At 40.9% G+C, this 26,679-nt stretch overlaps 1 protein-coding gene across 1 annotated transcript in view; it reads left to right on the forward strand.

Moving 5' to 3' along the window:
- The first annotated feature begins 5,463 nt into the window (after positions 1-5,463).
- Positions 5,464-26,679, forward strand: part of LOC129026546 (immunoglobulin kappa light chain) — a 412,603-nt gene continuing 391,387 nt past the window's right edge. Inside the window, exons 1-2 of the mRNA XM_063648571.1 lie at positions 5,464-5,540; positions 5,710-6,007. Of these exons, the coding sequence (XP_063504641.1) occupies positions 5,492-5,540; positions 5,710-6,007 (347 nt within the window). The 5' untranslated portion in view covers positions 5,464-5,491. The remainder of the gene's footprint in view (positions 5,541-5,709; positions 6,008-26,679) is intronic.

Genomic DNA, 26,679 nt, shown 5'->3' on the forward strand with positions numbered 1-26,679 from the left:
GGTGATGGGATACATTGTGAAATGACTACACAGTTAAATAGTACTCAAAAGTGAAGAGTAACACATCATGAGGACACAGGGCGACATGAATGAGCCTAGGAAACAATTATGCTGCATGAAAGTCACCAGCCACAAAAGAACACCTGCTATATTCCATTTACATGAAATTCTTAAAAAGAAAGATAAATCTATACTAACAGTAAGCTGACCAAGGATGGTCTGTTCTGTGAGGTGGAAAGCAAGATGATTCCTGAAGAGCAGGACAAAATTTTTGGAGTTATGGAAATGTTGTGTGTATTGATTTTGCTTCCAAGAAGGTATTTATTTATTAAACCTTGTTCAACAGTACACTTAAAATCAGTGTACTTGATTGGAACCATTTTTTTCAATAAAATTGGTTAACAGTGAATAGTGAGTAATTGCAAATCCACTTAAGTAATGTTGCCTTCACATCTTTTATTCTTGCAATGTCCTGGAAGCTACATGAGCCAAAAGTTATTTCTGGGAGATAATCTCAGCTTGAAACCAAAGAACTGTGTATCTTCTGGCAAGAGCTCACTTTTCTAGGTATTTTTGGATTTTTCCAAGAATTTAAATATATTTCATAGGTTAAATCAAAATGATAGGCTTTTAATACACATTTCTTATTTATATCAACTAAAATTCTAAGCAATAAAAAGTCATTAAAAATTGGTAAAGAATTTAAATGTAAGGAAATATTTTTGAAGTTAGGGAAAGAGATCCAACATATCTTATGGTTCATATACATTTTTCAGAAATTAAAATTACCTATCAAGAGTTCTTATAAAAACTGTAATACTTTTTACAATGTGTGTTCACTAAATGTGTAGATACACAGATGGATTGCATTTTTCTTTTTTTCTTAAGATATTTATTTTTATATTCACAATGGATATCAGCCTTTAGTTTCTTTGTTTTGTTATGTGTGTATTAATTTTTGGATTACAGGACATTATAACCTCCTATAATAATTCTGAGAGTATTTTTTATTCACTTGAATCTTTGTGTAACTTTGATAAGTACCATGTCACTAATGACCAAATATAAAATTGGAGTTTTCTTTCTGGGTAACTTTTCATTACAGATTTCTTGTTACTTTTGAGGCAAGAGGTAGGCAGGACTCTGCTCTGGACCAGATGTGAGGCTGGCCAAAACAGGAACAGGGTTCTGAAAGGACCTCTCCATAAGACATCCGCACCAATGCCATGACAGTTTACCATTGCCATAGATACATCCGGAAGTTGCAGCGCCTTGCCATGGCAACACCTGGAAATTCCTGCCCCTGCCATAGCAACACCTGGAAGTTGGGGCAACACCACCCATTTTCTAGCTATTTCTGAACAACTTATCCCTTAGTTATCACATGATTAAAAGTGGGTATAAATGTGACTGTAAAAATGCCCCTGGCTGCTACTCTCGGCCCTCTGCCTATGAATTACCCCTGCTCTGCAGGAGTAGTCACAGAGCTGTAACACTGCTGCCCCATCAATAAAGCTGTTTTCTTCTATCACCGGCTTACTCTTGCATTCCTTCCTGAGCAAAGCTGAGAACTTGCCATGCATCAGTATTGAGCCAGCCACTCACCACTAGAGATGGTGAGAAGCAGCATTTGATGTGGCAGTAAGACAGTGGAAACAGCAGAGAAGCAAGACAGCAAGAGACAGCAAGAGATGGCACTTTATGAGAAGACGGACACAGTGATCAGCAATGGGCAAGACAGCTATTGGAGAAGTGGCAAGACAGCGATCAGTGAGAGAGGATGAGACGGTGATCAGCGCTACAGCGATCAAAGCTACAGAGTTGCTAACATTTCAGAGCTGTTAACACTAGCCAAGGGCTGTTTTAAGAGCCATCATCTTTCCTGACAGAAGGTGGAGCCCTGGGGATGGGCAAGTGGCCACAGAGCCACTGCTTCATGCAGGCCAGCCGCTCCGTGCTCCAGTTCCCGCGTAGGAGCCCAACTGACCCAAGCTGGGGAGCCTGGAGAGATCTTCATGCAGGCCCCACGTCAGACACTGCTTGGCCCCATGTTGGCTCCTGCACACCTGTAAGTGTCTCATCTACCCACCTGCCTATATCAGATGATCCAGGAAATAAGGGCTTTGGCTAGATAGTCACTGCACTGAGGCTCCAGGATTTTCTGCACTGGTCAGCCCCTGGATACTCCAGGGTTTCCGGGCATTTGGTGTGGGGACACTCATAGGCTGATACTCGGGTATTCTGGGTTTTCAGCATTTGGTATTTTGGGCCACTATCTGGATGCTCCAGAGTTTTCACCCTTGACATTCCTCCTTGGATTGTGCATTGGAGGCTCGCCCTACAGGAATCTTGGTTTGCCTTTTCTTGTTTTCTGCCCTAAAGTTATTGTTTTCCATTATGGCATTTTGTTTTCTTATTGTCACCTTACTTACACTTTTTCTTCTACACTTTACTTAATAAAAATATTGCTTAAATCCCAGTGCAGTGGCTCATGCCTGTAATCCCAGCACTTTTGGAGGCCAAGGTGGATGGATCATTTGAGGTCAGGAAGACCAGTCTGGCCAACACAGTGCAACCCTGTCTCTACTAAAAATACAAAAAAAAATGAGCTGGACGTAGTGACACACGCCTGTAATCCCAGCTACTTGGGTGGCTGAGGACTGAGAATCACTGGAACCCAGGAGGCGAATGTTGCAGTGAGCCGAGATTGCACCCACTGCACTCCTGCCTGGGTGACAGAGTGACAGTCTGTCTCGAATAATAAGACATAGAAATTTAAAAATAAAAAATAAAAATACTGTTTGAGTCATATTTTGTTCACTAACAAATGCTTACAATCCACTTTCATAACGTCTGGCTACCTGTATGTATACCTTCTACGCAGAAAGTGGAAATCTGAGATGAGAACAATGATGGCCCAGTCACTTTCCCTCTTGTTGGACTTAGAAAAACTTCTGTGTCCAGTAGAAATCCTTGTTAGACATGGGGACAATGGTGACAATCACACAAGACTTGCCACTAGGGTGTCTATTAGGCTATTGGAGCAAATTCAAATTCAGCTTAAAGAAAAAGAAACTCATTTTCTATCACAACACTGCTTGGGTTCAACACAAATTAGAAAACCAAGAGACTTGTCTTAAACATGAGTCCATACATTATAATGCTATTTTACAATTAGACTTATTCTGTAAAAGAGAAGAAAAGTTGTCTCTTGTGTACGTGCTTTTGTGGCCCTTTACTCCCTCCTGTTATTAGCCGGGTGTGGGGGCACATGCCTGTAATCCCAGCCACTTGGGAGGCTAAGGCAGGAGAACCGCTGGAACCAGGGAGACGAACGTTACAGTGAGCCAAGATCGCACCACTGCACTATAGCCTGGGCGACAGAGTGAGATTCTGTCTCAAAAAAAAAAAAAAAAATTGTAGCTTTGAATTTTAAATATCTCTTTGACAAGAAATGCATAGTTTCTTCTCTTTAAAATAATGTAATGTTTCTTTCAAGAATAAGCGTGGTTTGATGCCTCTCTCCCCAACATGATAGAAGTGTAGCATAAATCTATGAAAAATTCCATTTCCCTGTGCCTACAACCACTACCTGGGATTGAAAACTTCTTCCCTTGCTCTACTCCATTCTTCTACACCCAGTTCCACCTAGTCTGTGACTCAAAACAATGCTTGTCAGGAAAGATTCTGGAAAGAGCAAAAAAGACTTCCTTAGAGCTGTCAGAGATTCCTGTGCCACTATCTGTCCATCTCTAGAGGGGGTTGTGAGTATGAGGAAGAGCAGAGCTTGTAAATTTTCTACTTGCTTTTACTCCTACTGTATTTCCTAACAACAACATCTACAGCAACACCCATAACATCACAGGACAAACCTCTACTACTTCCAAGGCTTTTGTCTCAGTAAATCTTCTCTACCTCCATCACAGCAGCTAGAAGGTTTGATACTCATACAAATAGTACTGTAGCTTTCTGTTCATAATTGGAAAAATAGACAAGACCCAATGTAATACAGGCTTCCCTACAGCCAGTTACCATTCAGTTTTTGGATCACCATTGCACACATATACCCGGCATATGTCTAATATATATGTAGAAATCCATGAAGCAAGAGTTATAATAGCTTGTGTTTTCTATTGTATTGTATTTTCCTCTTACATCATCTTCTTCTTTGTTCATTTAAAAAAAACCTGTTCAAGTCAGTCTAAATTAATTATTGGATGATAAGTAGATAAAATATTTTATTTGATAACACACTGACCCAGTGAATATGTTTCTTTTGCAAGACACAGTCCTCATTTCCAAGACAACAAGCCTGACAAAATTATACTGGAGCAAGTCCACAAGTAATGATGGTAGCTTTTCCTTATTGTCAGTCCTGGGGCAAGAATAAGACAAAAGATAACAAGGTAGAATAAAGATTATGTAAAGAAGAAGGACAGCAACAGGACATGGGAAACTTTTATAGAGTAACATTTTGATAATGGATGATGAGAAGTAATGTGTTAGACAGGGATGGGCAGAATGATTGAAGGTCTGAGTACTTTAGCACAGATGAAGACCAAATCATTAGGATTTTAAGAGTTGTGCAGACTTAGTGAAGGAAAAGCCTTAGAATTAAATTTGGCTGTGGATAAAACATTCTTGGATTAGATTTAAGACTATTTTCTGTGCTAAGTAAGTATATTTATGATAATGATGATGACTGTACTGCTGAATATTTAAACAATAAAAACAAAATTAATTGCTGCATACATAATGTCCTGAATACTATTGTAAATGTTTTATCTTATATTCTTTAAACTGTCTACAGCACTGTAAGGTAGGTACCAGTATTGTCACAGTTACACAGATATGGAAACTGAGACACAGGGAAGTTAAGTTACTTGATCAATTTCAAGCAATCGGCAAGCCATGGAGCATCTATGTCAGGGCCAGCCAGGACATGTGACTGTAAACAGAAGTTTTTAACTCAAAGAGGGTATGTGTCTGGGTTAATGGAAAGCTTCAGGACCCTCAGAAAACATTACTAACAAGCAAATGAAAGGTGTATCTAGAAGATTAAGTTTTAACAGACTCTTCTTTTCAATAGATCCAATAATGCACTTAGGGAGATGACCGGGCATATTGAGGATAGGAAGAGAGAAGTGAAAACACAGCCTTTTATATTGTTCTCAACAGGCTTGTGTCAAACATCATGTGGGTGGATTTAGGTGATTGAGGAGAAGAAAGACACAGGAGTGAAATTCTGTGATCACAAGGGAGGAGTTCTACACTCATACCGAGCCAACAAACTTTTCTGACCTGACAACCAGGGTGGTGCAGGATGCTCAGTGCAGAGAGGAAGAAGCAGGTGGTCTCTGCAGCTGGAAGCTCAGCTCCCACCCCAGCTGCTTTGCATGTCCCTCCCAGCTGCCCTACCTTCCAGAGCCCATATCAATGCCTGGGTCAGAGCTCTGGGGAGGAACTGCTCAGTTAGGACCCAGAGGGAACCATGGAAGCCCCAGCACAGCTTCTCTTCCTCCTGCTGCTCTGGCTCCCAGGTGAGGGGAACATGAGGTGGTTTTGCACATCAGTGCAAACTCCTGCCACCTCTGCTCAGCACCAAATATAATTAAAATTCAATGTAGATCAACAATTTTAGCTCTACTTAAAGACAGTGGTTTTGATTTTGATTACATGAGTGCATTTCTGTTTTATTTCCAATTTCAGATACCACCGGAGAAATAGTGATGACGCAGTCTCCAGCCACCCTGTCTTTGTCTCCAAGGGAGAGAGCCACCATCTCCTGCAGGGCTAGTCAGAGTGTTAGCAGCAACTTAGCCTGGTACCAGCAGAAACCTGGGCAGGCTCCCAGGCTCCTCATCTATGGTGCATCCAACAGGGCCACTGGCATCCCAGCCAGGTTCAGTGGCAGTGGGTCTGGGACAGACTTCACTCTCACCATCAGCAGCCTAGAGCCTGAAGATTTTGCAGTTTACTACTGTCAGCAGTATAATAACTGGCCTTCCACAGTGATTCAACATGAAACAAAAACCTCAACAAGACCATCAGTGTTTACTAGATTATACCAGCTGCTTCCTTTACAGACAGCTAGTGTAGTGGCCACTCAGTTTTAGCATCTCTGCTCTATTTGGCCATTTTGGAGCTCAAGTTCTCAAGTCCAAAATTACTTATGTTAATCCATTACATCATACCATTTCAGTGTGGCTATTATGTTCATTTAAATGCATTTTAGAAGGCATCTCTGTTTATGGCATCACAAAGAGTTTAATAAATCTTCTGTGCAAGAATAAACAACAAACACACCTATAAATATAAAGCTGAAATATCAAAACTATTTCAGCACTCTGAAAATTGGCAAAGCATAAAATAATTAAGGATGCATATTCCTTATAGAAAAAAAAAGTACTAGTGCTTTGAGTAAGGAAAGAAAATGTCTGTAGCCTTTTGCCTGTGACAGCACCCTTCCATTCCCAGCTCAGTCAACGTGAATTGCAGAACTAGAGTTTTACGCATGTAAGGATAGCAAATAAAACTGGCAGCTTGCTGCCAAAGTGGGTGGACTTGAGTAAAGCCAAGGAGTGGAAAAAAATTCTTCAGTGTTTCCAGCTAAACATGGAGAACTCCATAGGAAATGAACAGAAAAAGCCCACAGTCTTGCTAGTCCAAGATGATTCCCTGTTTGGGGCAAGTAATACATCTGCTGATAGTAAATAGCAGATTCCTGGATAAGATAGACCCATATTGCTGAAATAATCTCTGCACATATTCCCAGTGACCTAGAAGTTATAGATATGAGCGATGAGAACCAGGAGTTTCCAGTGCAAAGTAAAACCAGAGAGAGGTAAAAACTAGCTGCATTTTGCATGCAGTTTGCTTTTTAAACTACACGCAGATGGGTTGACAGAAGACAGATTTATAACCTCCAGATATTTGAGCAAAATGTCTCAGATCATTGGTGACCACTTTGCTATGCAGATACATGTGTAGTTCCTATAAAATCAAACTAAATATTAATATTAAGAACAAAGAGAAGCAGAGATATCTGTGGTCAAATGCCACGTGAGATACAGATTTTTCGATATCATGCATTGAAAATACATTTAATACATCTAATCCACTTAACATTATACCTCAGCCTATCCTATCCTAAATGTGCTCAGAACACTTACATTAGCTTACTGTTGGTCAACGTTATCTTACACAAAGCTTATCTTACAATAAAGTGTTGAATACCTCATGTAATTTATTGAATACTATACTGAAAGAGAAAATAGAATAGTTGTATGAATACTAGAAGTTCTATTTCTACTTGAATGCATATCACATTCACACCATCTGAAAGTCAAAACATTATAACTCCAACTATCATAAGTCAGGTACTATCAGTAAGTTCAGACAAGAAACTAAGAAGAAAATTAAAAAATGATCAGAAAAACAAAACAAATTCCAGGCCTGATATGGTGGCTCAAGCTTGTAATCCCAGTACTTTGGGAGGCTGATGCAGAAGGATTACTTGATGCCAGGAGTTCGAGACCAGGCTGGGTGGGCAAAATAGTGACACCCTTATCTTACAATTAAAAAAATACATAGCAGAGAGTGGTGGCATGCCCCTATAGTCCCAGCTACTCAGGAGGATGAAGCTGGAGAACCACTGGACCCCAAGAGGTTGAGGCTGCAGCAAGCTATGATCACACCACCACACTCCAGCCTGGGTGAAAGAGTAAGACCCTATTTCTAAAAAAGTTAAAATTAAAATAAAAAAGCCCAAAATCTAAAGACAGGTACTATAATATGCTATCAAAAATGTACAATTTTCAGTTTAACAACTCCTGGAAAAAAGCAGAGAAGTATGAACAATATTAAAGGAATAAAAATAAAGCAGCTACAATAATAACAACAGAAAATAGTCAATGAAAGTTAATTCTAACTTGCCCCAATTATTGGATTTAGCAAAGACTACAAAGCAGTTAATATACAGGTGTTCAAATAATTATGTTTAAATCTATGATCATTGACATAAAAAAGAAAATATTAAAATAAAGAAGATTCGGCAAGTAGGGCCTCAAGAAAAGACATGGAAAATACAAAAAAATGACCAAATGGGAACTCTAGAAATGAAAAGTACAATAATCCAATTTAAATATTTATTAGCTAGGTCTAATAGCAAATTGAGATGGCAGAACAATCAGTTAACTTGAAAATAGAGGTATAGAAATTATTGAGTCTAAAGAAAATGTTTAGAAAAAAAGACGACTTCAGAGATTTATAGCTCAGAGTGAAGAATGCCAACAAATGTATAATGAGAGTCACAAAGGAGGAGAGAAAGAGAAAGTGGCTGAAAAAATCTTTGGAGAAATAATGAAAAAAACTTTTCGAAAGTAATAAAAAAATTCTTAGATGGAAAAAATTCAATAAAAATCTTTTAGATAATCAATAGGAATTAATAACTGAACACATTATATTAAAATGTTGAAAGACAAAGAGAAAATCTTCATTGCATCAAGAATGAAAGCAGACACTATATACAGAAAAACAACAACATAGCCATTGGCTGAGTTTTCATCAGGACCAATAGAAGTTAGAAGGAGTGAAATGTCATATTTAAAAGCTGAAAGGAAAAAAAAAGGCAACCAGGAAATCTATATCCATTGAAAATACCTTTCAAATCTAAAGAAAAAGCAAAAAAATTCTTTGATAAACAAAATACATTCATTCATAGCAGCTATGTCTTACAAGACATTTGAGAGAAAATCCTTCAGAATCACAGGAAATGACATGAGACAGGACCTTGACTCCTCTGAAAGAAATGAAGTTGTAGGGAGAAATACCAAGTCTAAAAAGATAAAAATACACTTAATGCTATTTATATAAAGTTCAAGGCAGGAAAACCTAAATGATTGTGTAGATGTCAGAAAGACAGTTAATTTTGCTGGGTGGGAGGGGTGGTAACTGACAAAGATTGTCCATGAGGGAAGCACAAGGGAATGTGAAATATTCTATCATTCCGTCCGGACAATGAATTACACAAAAACTGTATTCAGTTGAACATTCAAGATTTATGCACTTTACTCTGGCTACTTTATCAGTTGAAATAAAACTAATAAAAACCAAACCTAGACTCTTTCACGCTTACCAGTAATCACAGCCAAGAGCCCAGACTAATTTGGAATATTATTATTATTATCACCACTTCAATACCCTTTCTTGACATTTACACTTTTTATCCAGCTACAGTTTCACAGCTCCACCTCTGGCCCATTCTTTTGGAAGACCCCATAGCCATAGGTCAGGTAACACCTATGGAAGACTCATAAATGACATGATTGATGGATATTTAGCAGAAAACAAGTTGTATGTATCACAGACTGTCCTATGCAGAGGGTAAAATACATGTCAGTGAGACAGTCCCACTAGCACAGAAAAGAAGTGTGAACTACACCTTCAGAATATGGTCCAGATTTTAGAGTTCATCAGATGAACACAGATCAAGGTGTCCTCTCATCTGGGTATGCGAAAGTGAAATGACTGCAGGTTCTCCCAGATCAGTGGCCTGTGTCTTTGGAGACGTGTACATGAATCTCACATTTGTTCACATCCACAGTCACTTCCTGGCTTCACCCATAGGAATAATGGTCTGGCTTCCCAGTTATTTAGGAACTCTGCACATAGGCTGTCATTTACTAAAACGACAATTAAAAACAGTGACTTTGGTTAAATGTATATCAGTAGATACATCCTGGAGGGAAAAATGAGCTGAGGGGATATATTTTAATCTCAAATAAAAAAATCACAACCTTGTGACTCCTTTCCCTTCCCATATAATTCATTATGGTTGTACTGACATTTCAGAGTGTCAAATGAGCCTTATATATTCATCCCTATAGCTTTGTCCTTCTCCAACCTGAGCCCACGTTTGGGCCATCCAGTGGCATCCGAGTACACTTTTGAGATGATCACTGTCCAAACAGGACTGCCGGGGCAACTCACAGGCAGCTCCATGCTGAGTCTCCCCTCGAACTCCCAGCATCACTCACCCTGAAGGAGTGTCTTCCTGTCCTTCTCAGCACCCAGAGCACAGCCTACCCTGCCATGATTTCACTGCCCAACTCAAAACCTCATCACAGATTCCACCGCCTCAGAGACAAAGTCAGGTCCCAGGCAGAGGCTGGTGTGGGGGCCTAAGAAAAACCATCATTTCATCAATTTTTCTGTTGGAAATTTCCAAGGATTTATATGCTGAATTTCTATATATAGTTACTATCTTAAAAATAAAAGCTATTTGTAATATGAGAAGCATAATACATGGGAAATAATTAAAGCCCATAAGAGCATCCTGTAGTCAGAGACTCCAAATTCACCTAATCTAATTCTGAGCTCCCTGCCTTATGGTCCATCTCCATGGTGTCTATGTGCTCCACCCTTATCAAATATATGTTCAAATAATTATTTTAACCTATAATAAAAGACTTAAAAAGGAATTTGTAAAGACAGTTATTCAACAAATAGAGGCTCTCAAACAGAGACAAAACTATGAAAACAGGCTTACTGGGAAATCTAGAAATGAAAAGTACAACAACTCAATTGAAAAATATATTAGATAGACTCAATAGCAATTTAAGATGACACAAGAATCAGTGACCTGAAAAACAACTCAATAGAAATGATCTCATATAAAGAAGGAAAAAATTATAAAGAAGAATGAATAAAACCTCAGACATTATAGGTCCATGTGTATAATACCAACAAATTTGTATTAGGAATCACAAAGGAGAAGACAGAAAGAGGCTAAAAATGTGTTTCCATCTTTATGCCCATGCATACCCCATGTTTAGCTCCCACTTATAGGTGAGAACATGTGGTTTTTGGTTTTTTGTTTCTGCATCTGTTCACTTAGGAAAATGGCCTCCAGCTGCATCCAAGTTTCTGCAAGGGCATGATTTTGTTCTTATTTATGGCTGCATAGTATTCCATGGTGCATGTATACCACAGTTTCTTTATCGAATCCCCAGTTGATGGGCACAATAGACACTGTGCTAGAGGGAACACAAAGGGAGAAAGGGCAGGGGCTGAAAAACTACCTATGGGTACAATGTTCACTACCTGGTTAATAATTTCAGTCATACCCCAAACCTCAGCATCATGCAAAATAACTTTGTAACATATCTGTACATGTATGCTTTGATTCTAAAATAAAAACTGAAAAAGAAAAAAAATGGAGAAATAATGAAAAACATTTTTCACAGTGATGAAACACATTAATCTATACATGAAAGTAACTCAGTGAAACCCTTTTAGGATAAGCACAATGCAATTCATAACAATACACATTATAGTACCACAGCTGAAAGACAAAGACAGAGAATTTGGAAGGCATTGCTAAAATACTGACTTACTCTATACTAGGAAGCAATAATAAAGCTATTGGCTAAATTTTCATCATTACTAATGGAGGTGGGACGACAGTGGAATGATATATTTAAATGCTGGGGGAGAAAAAGCCACAAATGCTATATCCAGAAAAACAATCATTTAAACATAAAAGCAAGGTAGAAATGTTCCTTCATACACAAAGACTAATTCATTAATAGTGTATGTGCCTTGTGGGAAATTCAAGAGAAAATCCTTCGGAATAACAGGGAATGATAGCAGACAGCAATTCAAATTGCTAAGAAGGAGTCAAGCCCTCAAATGAAAGAAATAAGAAAGAAGCTACGAAAAAATGTTTACCTGATATAAAGATTAAGTACAGAAAAAAAAACAATTATAATAGATGTCACAGTATCAGTTACAGTGATTGTGTTTTGAGCAGCAGTTGCTGACTGGGAAGGTGCATAATGAAAGCAGCAAGAGAACTGGAAACCTTCCATATTTTGGTGTGGATCATGACATGAAATGATCTGGATCTTGACATTCATTTGCACCCTTAAGATTTGAACCCTTTGCACTGTGTGTTTGGCTTTACATAAAATAAAATAAAACAAACCTAGGCTCTTTTAAATAAACCTGAACCAAGAAATAAGAATCACCAAATATTTATGAAAGCTCAACCTTATTAAAGAGAAGTGTAAACCATGCCTGAGAAAGTCCTAACGAACTAGAAATTGGGTAGAGGAAACAGCAGGAAACATCTAAATATGTCCCTTCTGCCACTCAGGAAACAGATTTTACCTCTCCTGATTTCCTCAAAAACATAAAATATATTTATGTCATTTTGCTCACAAGAGATGCCCCCACCTTCTCCTTGGCTCTTTCCACCCCATTGCACCCACCAGGGGATTTGCATACTGTCCCCTAGGGAAGACCTTCCCTTGTGAGTCTGAGATAAAAGCTCAGCTCTAACCTTGCCTTGACTGACCAGGACTCCTCAGTTCACCTTCCCACAGTGAGGCTCCCTGCTCAGCTCCCGGGGCTGCTAATGCACTGGGTCCCTGCTAAGGGCGGAAGGGAAATGAGGGAGGATGATGGGGTGGGAGGGTGAACTCTGTGGGCCCTGCCACCTCCCATGTGTGTCCTGTCCTCGTGTTAGATGTGTCTTGTCCTCCAGGATGGGGCATGTGATGTCTAGATCTATGAGAGTGAGGAAGATTCCAGGAGCAAGGACGTGTACTTTAGTGAAAGCTGTGACACAGAAAGAGGGGGATGGGATAGGTGACTTCTAGAGGCCCATTTGTGCTTTGCAAATCTTGGCTCTTTTTAAACCTGTATGTTTTGGGAGTATTAACCAAAATCACACACAAAAAATAATTGAGCAAAACATAAATAACAGACAGAAAATTATTAAAATGACTCACAATGTTTCTACATAACCTTGCACTTCTCTCTTACTATTTCAGGATCCAATGGAGATGCTGTGTGACCCAGCCTCCACTCTCCCTGCCCGTCACCCCTGGAGAGCCAGTCTCCATCTCCTGTAGGTCCAGTCACAGCCTCTTTCACAGTAATGGATACACCTATTTGAATTGGGACCTACAGAAGCCAGACCAGCCTCCACGGCTCCTGATTGATTTGGTTTCCAAAAGGGACCCTGGAGTCTCAGACAGGTTCAGTGGCAGTGGGTCGGGGACAGACTTCATGTTTAAAATCAGGAGGATGGATGCTGAGGATGTTGGGGTTTATTGCTGCCAGCAAAGTACACATTATCCTCCTACAATGGTACAGTCCTGAACACAAACCTCCCCGCTTGCTGTGGCCTAGCTGCCCAGATGTGTTGTTTCTGTGGAGAGCAGGCACTGTGGATTCTCTTAGACGCCTAAAAATGAAGATGTTGGAGAACTCAGAGGACTTGGTGCAGCTGAGGGCTCATGACCATAAATTTCTCAGCTACACCTCAGGCACCACCTTTTAAGTTCCCATCAGCTGCAGCAGCCTTTGCATGACAGAGTCTGCAAAAAGGAGGAGGTACACCTCCCCTTTGAACAATGAGACACGAGAGAAGAGAAAGCTCAATGAGAGCTCATTCTAAGCCTCTCTTCCTTCCCTACATTCATTCATCAAGTAAATTTGTTCTGCATAACAGGCACCTAATTGAGACTGATTACTGGCAATGCAAAACTAATACATTCTTTTGATTTGGTTTAGCAGTTACTAGGGTTCATGTATATTGATAAGGTTTGGTGATATTAAAACAGTTTCTCTCCCCTCCTCCACCTCCCCCCACCACTTTTCGTAAGGCAGACCCCTGACCAGGACAGCAGCAGGCACTGTATTTTTTCCTGCTTTTTTCAGGGAGTACCCGAATGTAACTCTTCACAGTCTAGATTTTTAAGTTACTAGATATGTTGCTGCAAATGTATGCAAAAATAAAGACCTAGTGCCAAAAGTCTTTGCACAGTCTTGACCACAGCATGTTGAAGTAAAAAGTAGTTTTCTGAACTCCAAAGCTGGGTTTCAACAATAAGGACCAAGTTTGAAAGAATAAAGGAACATAAGTATGCCATCTTAAACAGAATTGCAAGGTAATATATAAGTCATATTTTTACCCCATGAAAAATAACCGTCTGAAGACTTGGAGCAGAGGGCAGTACGTGAGAGACTGGTAGGTTGTGTTTGAGATATGAACCCAGATAGAAGTTCTTATGTATTTTCTGGGAAGAATCACAGAGTTGAGAGATCCCTGCCTGGCATTCAAGGCTGGGCCCTGATGCCACTGCAAGCTCCTGAGGAAGTGCTGCATCACACAGAGCTCTAGGTCTGTGTGGTGACTCAAAATTTACCTTAGGTCATATCACACATTCCAGGTCAACCCAGCAGGAAATAGATGATCTTCCAAAGGTTGATTCTGCTTCTGTCACTTACCTAGAAATAATTTGAGAGAGAAATTGTAATACACTATACGTGTATTAGGCATAATAAGTTGAGGATATCTTCTCTATAATAATCTTGCATATTTAGCAAGTTAATATAAGAAAAAAGCTATAATTAAACTGACTAATTCAAATGAAAGCATGAATCAAGAAAATCAGAGGAAACAAGATGGTAGGTTTAAACCTAACTTTACAATAATTGCATCATAAATAAACAAATTTTTCCAAGTAAATAAAATTATCAGACAGGATTAAAATCAAAGATGTATGTTAATCATTAAATACACACTATAGTAAGAATATGGAGCGGCTTTGAAAATGAAAGGATGAAAAGTACATATCATGTAAAACTGAGCAAAAGAAACTAGGTCATGACTTTAATGCAAGAGATAAAATGGATATTTTATAATTATAAATGGGTAAATCCATCAAGAAGCCATTAAAATTCGAAATCTGTCTGAATCCTGTATTAGTCCGTTTTCACCCTGCTGAAAAAGACATATCTGAGACTGGGAAATTTACAAAAAAAAAGAGGTTTAATGGACTTACAGTTCCATATGGCTGGGGGGGCCTCTCAACCATGGCAGAAGGAGGAGCAAGTCACATCTTATGTGGATGGTGGCAGGCAAAGTGAGAGAGCTTGTGCAGGGGAACTCCTCTTTATAAAACCATCAGATTTCATAAGACTTACTCACTATCATGAGAACAGCATGGAGAAGACCTGCCCCCATGATTCAATTACCAACCACTGGGTACCTCCCACAACCTGTGAGAATTCAAGATGAGATTTGGGTGAGGACACCGCCAAACCATATCACTCTGCCCCTGGCCCCTCACAAATATCATGTGCTCACATTTCATAACCAATCATGCCTTTCCAGCAGTCCCCCACAGTCTCAACTCATCTCAACATTAACTCAAAAGTCCACAGTCCAAAGTCTTATCTGAGACAAGGTAAGTCACTTCCACCTATGAGCCTGTAAAACCAAAAGCATGATAGTTACTTCCTAGACCCAATTGGGGGTACAGGCATTGGGTTAATACAGCCATTCCAAATGGGAGAAATTGGCCAAAACAAAGGGGCTACAGACCCCAGGTAAGTCTGAAATCCAGGAGGGCAGTTAAATCTAAAGTTCCAAAATGATCTCCTTTGACCTCATGTCTCATATCCAGGTCACACTGATGCAAGAGGTGAGTTTCCATGGACTTGACTAACTCTGTCCCTGTGGGTTTGCAGAGTACAACCTCCCTCCTGGCTGCTGGCAAGGGCTGGCATTGAGTGTCTGTGGCTTTTCCAAGTGAACCGTGTAAGCTGTCAGCAGATCTACCATTCTGGGATCTGGAGGACAGTGCCTCTCTTCTCACAGCTCCACTAAGAAGTGCCCCAGTAGGGGCTCGGTGCGGGGGCTCCAACCCCACATTTCCCTTCTGCACTGGCCTAGCAGAGGCTCTCCATGAGCACCCCGCCCCTGCCACAAACTTCTTGCCTGGGCATCCAGCTGTTTCCATACATCCTCTGAAATCTAGGTGAAGGTTTCCCAACCCCAATTCTTGATTTCTGTGTACTTGCAGGCTCAATACCATGTGGAAGCTGCCAAGGCTTGGGGCCTCTGAAGCCACAGCCTGAGCTCTACATTGGCCCCATTCGGCCATGGCTGGAAGAGCTGGGACACAGGCCAACAAGTCCTTAGTCTGCACACAGCATGAGGGCCCTGGGCCTGGCCCACAAAACCACTTTTTCCTCCCAGGGCTCTGGGCCTGTGATGGGAAGGGCAGCCATGAAGACCTCTGACATGCCCTGGAGACATTTTCCCCATTGTCTTGGGGATTAACAACATTGGGCTCCTCATTACTTTTTTAAATTTCTGCTGCTGGCTTGAATTTCTCCTCAGAAAATGGGATTTCCTTTTCTATCACATTGTCAGGATGCAAATTTTCTGGACATTTATGCTCTGTTTCTCTTATGTAACTGAATGCCTTTAAAAGCACCTGAGTAGTTTCTTAAATGCTTTGCTGCTTAGAACTTTCTCCCACCAGGTACCCTAAATCACCTCTTTCAAATTCAAAGTTCCACAAATCTGTAGGGCAGGGGCAAAATGCCACCAATCTCTTTGCTAAAACGTAACAAGAATAACCTTTGCTCCAGCTCCCAACAAGTTCCTCATCTTCATCTGAGACTATCTCAGCCTGGATTTCATTGTCCATATCATTATCAGCATTTTGGTCAAAGCCATTCAACAACTCTTTAGGGAGTTTCAAACTTTCCCACATTTTCCTGTCTTCTTCTGAGCCCTCCAAACTGTTTCAATCTCTGCCTGTTACCCAGCTCCAAAGTCATTTCCACATTTTTGGGTATCTTTTCAATAGCACCCCACTCTCATTGTGCCAATTGACTGTATTAGTCCATTTTCATGCTGCTAATAAAGACATATCCAAGACTGGGCAATTTACAAGAAAAAAAAAAAAGGAGGTTTAATTAAGTTATCCTTCCACATGGCTGGGGAGGCCTCACGGTCATGGCAGAAGGCAAAAAGTAGCAAGACACAACTTACGTGGATGGCAACAGGCAAAGAGAGAGAGCTTGTGCAGAACTCCTCTTCATAAAACCATCAGATCTCAAGAGACTTATTCCCTATCATGGGACAAACATGGGAAAGACTTGCCCTAAGTATTATGAACAATGTCACGTGGGTGGTGATATTGGGAGTAATTTCATCATCTCCACCACAGGGTACTATGAACAATATCACAAAAGAGGAGTAAATCACCCACAATATGGAGAATAATATTATCTTCTCCACCACAGGGTATCATAAACAATATCACAGAGGGGGTACACTGCATGTGATATTGAGAGTTATATCATCCTCTCCCCACCTGGGTATTACGAACAACAACATCATGCTGGGGCAGGGTACAATGCCGAGATATTGGGAGTAATATCATCCTGGCAGCCCTGTGTATTATGAACAATATCATTGGGGGGGAGTACACCACCTGCGATACTGGGAGTAAGATCATCTTCTCCCTCCCAGATATTACAGAAAATATCACAAGAAGGTGTACAACCCCCACAATATTGGGAGTAATATCATACTGTCCCCTCCTGGATATTACAAACAATAGGACAGGGGCGTGTATACACAAAAAGTTTATGATATTGAAAGTAATATCATCTCCAATCACCCCTGGATATTACGAACAATATCACAGGGAGGTGTACACTCCCTGAGATATTGGGAGTAATGTGATCCCCTCCTGCCCTGGATGTTAGGAACAATATCACAGGGGTATGTACATCCCCCGGTATTGGGAGTAATATCATCCTCTCCCCACCTGGATATTATGAACAATATCACAGGGGGGTGTACACACAAGGTGTTTACGATGTTTAAAGTAATATCATCTCAAATTCCCCCCGGATATTAAAAACAATATCACAGGGGGGTTTACACCCCCCACTATATTGGGAGTAATATCATCCTCTCCCCTCTGAATATTACGAACAATATCAAAAGGGGATGTGCATCCCCCGTGATATTGGAAGTAATGTCATCCCCCCCGACTATTACCAAGAATATCACAGGGGGCCACACCCCCCGCGATATTGGGCATAATATCATCTTCTCCCCCCTCTGGATATTATGAACAATATCACATGGTGGTGTACACCTCCCACAATATCGGGAGTATTATCATCCTCTCCCCCTCTGAATATTACGAACAATGTCACAGGGGGGTGTATACACAAGGTGTCAACGATATTGAAACTAACATCATCTCCAATCCCCCCCCGGATATTACGAACAATATCACAGGTGGGTGTACACTCCCGGCGATATTGGGAGTAACATCATCCTCTCTCCCACTTCATATTACGACAATATCACAGTGGGTTGTACATCCCCCTCGAAATTGGGAGTAACATCATCCTCTCCCCCCTGGATATTATGAAAAATATCACAGGGACGTGTACACTCCCTGCTGTGTTGGGAGTAATATTATCCTTTCCCCGACTGGATATTACGAACAATATCATAGGGGGGTGTACGCACAAGGTGTTTATGATACTGAAAGTAATATCATCTCCAACCACCCCGGATACTACGAACAATAGCACAGAAGGGTGTACATCCCCCGCAGTATTATGATTAATATCCTCTCCCCCCTGAATATTAAGAAAAATATTACAGTGGAGTGAACATCCCCCGCGATATTGAGAGTAATGTCGTCCTATTCCCCGCTGGATATTGTGAACAGTGTCTCAAGGGGCTCTGCACGCCCCGCGATGTTCGGAGTAATTTCCTCCTGTCTCCTCCAAGATGTTATGAACAATATCACAGAGGCGTGTACGCCCCCGCGATACTGGGAGTAATATCATCCTCTTAACCCCTTAACGAACAATATTACAGAGGTGTGTAAAGCCACCACGATATTGCCAGTAACATCATCCTCTCCCACCCTGGATATTATGGACAATATCAAAGGTGGGTGTACACACAAGTTGTTTACGATATTGAAAGTAATACGTCTCCTCTCCCCCACTGGATGTTATGAACAATATCACAGGGGGGTGTACACCCTCCGCGATATTAGGAGTCATATCATACTCTCCCTCCTGGGATATTAGGAACAATATCACAGGGGGGTGTACACACAACGTGTTTACGATATTGAAAGTAATATCATCCTCTCCCCCCCAGAATATTACGAACAATATCACAAGGGGGGTGTACACACAATGTGTTTACTATTTGGGAAGTAATATCATCTCCCCTTCCCCCATGGATATTACGAACAATATCACAAGGGGGCGTGTACAGCCCGAGCAATATTGGGAGTAATATCGTCCTCTCCCCTCCTGGATATTACGAACAATATCACAAGTGGGGGGGTACACTCCCAAAGATATTGGGAGTAATATCTTCCTCTCTCCCTGGATATTATGAACAGTATCACAAGGGGGTTATACACTCCCCACGATATTGGGGGTAATGGCGTCCTCTCCACCCCTGAATATTACGAACAATATCAATATAAGGGGTGTACACCCCCCACGATATTGGGAGTAATACTGTCGTCTCCCCCCCGGGTATTATGAATAATATCACAAGAGGGGTGTACAGCCTCCATGATATTGGGAATAATATAGTCCTACCCCGCCCCCCGGATATTATGAAGAATCTCACAAGGAGGGGGTGTAAAACCCCCGCGATATTGGTAGTAATGTCATCCTTTTTTCCCCCTGGATATTATGAACAATAACACAAGGAGGGGTGTACACCTTCCGCAATATTGGGAGTACTATTGTCCTCTCCCCGCTCTGGATATTATGAACAATATCACAATATTGACTAGTGGTTTTGACAGATCATCAGGCCTTAGAAGAAACACATCTGAAGGATTGGACACAAAGTCATGCTGGAGGAGATATGACTGGACTTTCTGAAAAAGGACCACTAGAAAAAATAAATCCTTTCCAAGTGAATACTTATCTAAAGGCCATTAGAAGCAGGAGCTCAAAATAATTAAAATAATTCAAAACATGTACTTCAGCAGTTACCTTTCCCAGCTTTCCCAGGGAGTCTCATGAACTGATGTCATGACTGTCCATGCATGGGCTCAACAATATGAATTTCAGTTAACTGGGACTCACGGGGATACTGGCACTTATGAGCATCCACTTTTCCAAGGAGAATAACCCAAGATTGTACCAGACATCAAGGATCAGACCAACAGCTGGTTTCAGGTGTTTTTAGCAGACTGCATCCAACATGAGAAGAGCAGCGGTTGTTTTCCTGTATATGCATTTGTCTTTCTTTCAGTTATATTTCTGCATGAAATATTATTTGAGGATTTTCCAAGTGCTTTCATCACAGTTAAGAAATTCTTCCATAATATGGCATTGAATCAGGCAAATTATTTACAACAAAAAAGTAAGGCAAAGTGTGCAGTTCGTGATCTTATCACCTGCACAGATGCAGCCGTCTCTCTAGAAAGGAGAAAACATATTCTTAGTCAAGCAAAACTGACACACAAACCCTAGATAATTGAATTGATATCCTATCAGATGTGGTGAAGGTTCTGACACACTAATCATGCATGACGCTGTTACTTCCATCAACGAATATATGTATAGTGAAAGTGAGCTGTGTACTCATAGTTAATTATTATGCCAACTGAGCAGCTGGAAACATTGGTCGCTGTGGCACCCACTGAATAAAAGGAGACTCAATGGCCGGTAGGCCCCTTTACAAATGGGAGATGGCATCAACCTCACCTGGGTGTTCTTTTGGTTCCTTTAGTCAAAATCACGAACAAAGTTGCCAACTTTGAAAGAGGCATTTTGCAACAGTAGCCCTGGAATCTGTTCAACAAGGCCTGGCCCAGTCACTTCTCTAAGATTTCTAGAGCCTGCTAACCAGATGGAAGTCCAGGTATCCACAACCTCTGTGCATACTCAGTGGAGGGTATGGCAACAGAAAATTGTCACTGAGTTCACCAGCCTCTCAATCTTAGGGGACATAAGTTGCCTGAATCAGCCACCAAATGTGTTTATATTGAATGGCAACTCCTTGCTTGCTATTAGGCACTGATGGAGACTGAACATGTTAAGGCTTCAGCACCGTGTGTGACTGTGACACTGGCCCCTTAGCTGTCCATTCTCACTTGGATACTTACAAACACCATTAGTAAAACCGAACAATCTGAACAGAGCCATGTTATCAAATGGAAATGGCACATTCTTGATCAGGTTTAGTCGGGACCCCACAGGATCTGTGGCTCCATGAACAAATGTAAAGCTTGCTAGAAGGGACCAAATAACTTGTAGGTGATAATTTGGCTCTGTATTTGCCCATGTGGAGCCCAAGATTCAGAGATTTCCATATGGCAGGAGTCACTGATGGCTGAGCAAAACACTAACTGACAGGTCTACTAGGTGTGGCCACCATTCAGCCAGTGGATGGCCACTGTTTTAACTGAAACTTGACATGGGCTTTCTACCCAGTAGGCCAAACTACATTCAGTGGTAACGGCCATGCAGGCTGTCCCAACAATGTACCATGCCACATTTCCACTAAATCCTCAGCCATTGCCAACAGCCTTGCCATCTGTTCAGGAAAATGGCAACTGAGAGACTGGACTATTAAAGAATCCCCAATGTGAAGGAAAGGACTATGGCCACAGCTTTCCACCTGCAGGAAAAAGAAATATGATGCTCAATTTGATGCTGGGACTACCTAGGTAACCCTGAGTGCAATTTATGTCACATTTTTGGATACCCCATGAGACTTCTCACTCACAAAGGAGCATCTTTCACTGCCCAAGCAACATGACAATAGGCACACTCTCATGGAACACGATGAACTTTACATGCACCCTGCATCCACAGGCCAATGAATCTAGTGAATGCTAGATCAGTGGAATCACACAGCAATATGTAGAAAGGACATCTAGAAAGTCTGTTAATGGGGTGGTACCCCATCTGACTAGAGAAATATGGACATTAAAGATCCTACACCACAAAAAGGGAAATAGTACATGTTGAGAAACACAGAGCTGGGTGGAAGTGAAGGTAGTCCAGGCAGACACTTCATTAGTCTGGACGTGTGAAAGCCATTTCAGTGTTCCTAACCATTCTTTTTCTTTTTTTCCTTTAGAATATATGCCCTGGGGTGGTTTGCAATCCAGGCCATTACAATACCCCAGACAAGTCCCCTAACTCTAATATGAGGATTATGTTTCCTCTGGGTTCTTCCTTTCTACAAGATCCCACAATGATGGAAAACAAGACTAAGAAATATCAGGGAGCTAGGGGCCCTTTTCTGGTGCCAGGGCCATCTTATCCTTCCTTTAGCATTGGTGATATTATGAAATATGTCAAGTTTTTACAGGGCATAATCTCCCTTCCTGGAGTGGACAATCAGAATTGAAATGTCTGGGTCAAGTGACAAAGGCAATGGATTGTTCACAGAGCAAGGACAGCCAGACCAGGTTCCTACACCAACACAGCCCAACCCTTGTAGATGGGTAGGGGACACCTGAGACCCTGGGGTGGGTGAGAGATGATGCACTAACCTGTGAGGCTGCATTTTGGCAAGAATGAGGCAGCAAAGGTCTGGAAGCATAACGTCTTGGTTAGCTTATTTTATGTCACCAAGGGTAATCTTTCAAAGTAGTGAATCTCCCATTCTTGACCTCCTTCTGTCATTGACTAGAGGTTCCCTTTCATTCTACCAAGGGTAAATCACACCAACATTCCTAATACTATGGTGTACATCAAAAGGACCCAAGCACTGGCCCACGATGTGAGGATCCGACACCTGCCACGTGGGAGGAAATTGGAGGCGCCCCTGTTTAACTTAATTGCCTCTGGCAAACGTCATGATGACAACTAAGAAAAACATTGCTGGACTAATATTTTGATGCACCATAGTTTTTTGATTGCACAGATGAGAAATGTCTCAATGGCAATGACAAAAACAAGGACTGGACTAATGCTAGCCCTTTGTCTACAGACAATATTGTATGAGTAAAACTTTGCTCATGCAACTCTGCCATCAGTGAGACTTGGCTAATGAACACACCAATACCAGCATAACCATGACTGGGTGATTGAACAAAAATGGGAGAAAGGGGGCTGTATGCACCAAAGGCTACATCTTTCTCTGTAGGTGGTCTGGGAGTAATCAAAATGCAGGATGTGTGATGCCATCTCTGGATAACTGTGGGATGGTGAGATTCTGAATGTTGGGCATGTCGGGGTTGTCTCTGGATATTACTTCTTGGAATTATGTGAACCATTCAGCCTGCAGCCCAAAGCTGTACCTCAGACTTACTAGGGACTTGCCAGAAGGTACAACAGATGATAGGTTTATGTCTTTTATGATATTTTTGGTACTACGTATAGGAGTCAGTGCTCATGAAAAAAAATGAAATGATGAGAAATTTGTCCCTGACTATGGCAGATATTGCTCCTCCTCCATAGCCACTGCCTTGGTAGCCCAGCAGACATCCCTTAACTCCAGCTAGAAGGATGTTTAAGATAATGGTGTTGCTCTAGACTTTTAAAAAATCCCAACTGGGAGGATTGTATACAATTTCCAACACCTCCTGCTGTACCTGGATAAACACCCCAGGTATCCTAAAAATTCAAGTAGAGGAGATCTGGAAACAAGCTCATAATTGCAGAAAATGGATTCTGCAGATTCAGAAAATCCCACCTGGTGGATTCTTCTCCCACCCTTTTAGCTAATTCTTCTGTCCATCATGGGATCCTGGGCTACATAACTGCTTCAGGTAGGCCTGATCATCCTGCCTCAGGTAGTAGTTTTCATTGGCCCAGTGAAATCATTTCTGGCTCTGGCTCAATGACGTTGCTTTGAGATTGTGTTAATCAAGGTGCTTCATCAGTCTGACAAGACACACCTCCGCCTCCCGTTCAGGGTGGTTGGTAGGCATATAAAATGGAATAGCTTTCTAAGGGGGATGTCTGTATTGGGGGATGACTTCACTACAGTCCTCTGATGGTCCTGGACTCACTTGGTTTTCCCCACTCTCTTTCTTACACTTCTCAAGAATAATTGTAGAATGTGCTGGAAATGTAACATTCTGAAATAGGGAGGGACAGGTCAGAACAGACTGGCTTCTGTTCCAGCTCCCTCTAGTACTGTCCTCCTGTACTTAAGTCCTCCAGTACTTTAGCTCCATGTGTCCTGTGACACCAGGGTTTAAAACCCAGAGCATCTTCTTTCTGGGGTTCCTTAGCTCTGGTCCAAGTGGGGTACACACAGTCAAGATTCCATCAGCCCCACATACCTGTGCCTCAGGGTAAAGACCCACAATGAATCCTTGGCTTCTGCAGTCCCCTGCTGGCCACCTGTAAATACTAAACAGATTCTTGTAAGTTGTTGTGTGTGATTGTTCTGTCTCTCTGGACTCTGGTAAGTTGGTACAGGGCAAAGTGAACCTGCTTCATAGTAGTCACTGTCATAGAGAAAGAATTTGATTGCAGGTTGCCAGGGACTGGGAGCAGGGGAAACGGGGAGGGGGTTGTCATTTAATGGCTATGGACTTTCAGTTCAAGATGGAAAGAGTTCTGGAGATAGATATTATTGATGTTAGTGCAACAATGTGACTATACTTGATGCCATTGCCCTGTACACTTAAAAACGGCTACGATGGGCAATTTTATGTTCTCTATACTTACCATAGTTTAAAAACTTCACATCTTTATTATGATATTATTGGATCAGAAGACATCGTTCTATTTTCTAATTTTCTGAGCAAATGTTAATAAATAATCACTTAGAAATGCCATTGTTCACACCACATCTTAACAGTGTTTTTTTTCTAGAGATGAGGGTTCTCCCTATGTTTTCCAAGCTGGTCTTGAACTCCTAGATTTCTGCTACCCTCCCTACTTGATATTGCAAACATCTAGGATGACGGGGATAAATCCCCGCAGCTGGTCTTAACTAACAGTTTACCAGGAGGTTTAACGGGGAACTTCCTTGAAAATGTGTATTCCATTGCAGCCACCTCTAAGGCCAGACAATCTCCTAAGCTATATTTCTGCACCCAAGTGCACTGCTCCCTCTGTGATGCCACATGCCCTCAGCATGAAGTCCCATAAGGAGAACAAGGCAAGGAGGCAACCAAATGTTCTGAGTGGAAATTATTGTGAAGGCCTGGCATTAGAAGAGCATCAGTGTTGCAGTGCTACTTAATAGGCAAAACACTCTCTGGCTTATGTTACTGGATATTTTTTTTCCTCAAACTTTTGCTAATATTGAATACTAGGGTTGAGATGAGAACCTTTCTATCCTAAGTCTAGTTAAACACCATTTCATTGAAGATATATTGCTTTATGGAGTATAATAAGTATTGAAAATACTTGTTACTACTCCAACACTCCCTTTATATATCATGTTACCATCCTAAATATTATGGCTTGATAAAAGTGTTTGATAGGGAACTAGGACAGTATTGATTCTGTTCTCAATATCCTGTAACACATCAATTCCCCAAATTGACAAGAAAAATGGGAGAAAAACATAGCTTAATAATCACTAGCTATTCTGGTTACTGTTGAGTGACAATTAGGTGAAATCTTAAAAAAAAAATTGAAACATTTTGGAGGGTGTGGAGCTATAATAAGTTATTGGTGGACATGTAAAATATTATAGCCTCTTTGGGTAAAGTCGGACAGAGTATTAAACACTTACTGAAAAACACAGCAACTACACGCCTAGGTATTAGCCCAAAAGAAATGAAGACATATGTTCATGCAAAGTCTTGTTCAAGAACATTCATAGCAACTTTATCTATAATAGCCCAAAGTGGAAACAACCCACACGGCAATCAATAGATGAAGGGATCCATCATAAAATTACTGAACAGTTAAATAATGCTCAAAAATAAAGAGGAGCACATAATTAGAACAAAGGACATCTGAATGAATCTGAGAAACAGTCATGCTGCACAAAAGTCACCAGACTCAAAAGAGTGCATCCTATATTTCATTTATGTGAAACTCTTACAAGGAAAATGAAATCTGTACTGACAAGAAGCAGATCAAAATTCCCTGATCTGTGAGGCGGAAAGCAAGTTGATTTCAAAAGAGTGGGTGAAAATGTTTTGGAGTTATAGAAATGTTCTATGTCTGGATTTTGGATGTGGTTCTAAAGATGTATTTATTTGTGACAGTTCATTGACAATGTGTTTTATTGTAATCATTTTTTCTTTACAGTGAACTTAGTTAACAGCGAGCTAAGCAAGTGCAAGGCCAATTGGGTAGTGTTGTCTTCACATCTTCTGTCTTGCAGTGTACTGAAAATTGTATAAGCCAGAATATCTGAGAGATAATCTCTGCTTTGAAACTTAAGAACTGTGTATCTCATAGCAAGATTTCTCTTTTCCAATTACTTTGGATTTTTCTTCTATAGAATGAGAATTTAAATACACTTCACAGATTAAGTCAAAATGAATAAAATACCTAGGAATCCAACTTACAGGGATGTGAAGGACCTCTTCAAGGAGAACTACAAACCACTGCTCAATGAAATAAAAGAGGACACAAAACAAATGGAAGAACATTCCGTGCTCATGGATAGGAAGAATCAATATAGTGAAAATGGCCATACTGCCCAAGGTAATTTATAGATTCAATGCCATCCCCATCAAGCTACCAGTGACTTTCTTCGCAGAATTGGAAAAAACTACCTTAAAGTTCATATGGAACCAAAAAAGGGCCCGCATTGCCAAGACAATCTTAAGCAAAAAAAACAAAGCTGGAGGTATCACACTACCTGACTTCAAACTATACTACAAGGCTACAGTAACCAAAACAGCATGGTACTGGTACCAAAAC

This window comes from Pongo pygmaeus, chromosome 12, assembly GCF_028885625.2.
Source record: "Pongo pygmaeus isolate AG05252 chromosome 12, NHGRI_mPonPyg2-v2.0_pri, whole genome shotgun sequence".
NCBI classification, from domain to species: domain Eukaryota; kingdom Metazoa; phylum Chordata; class Mammalia; order Primates; family Hominidae; genus Pongo; species Pongo pygmaeus.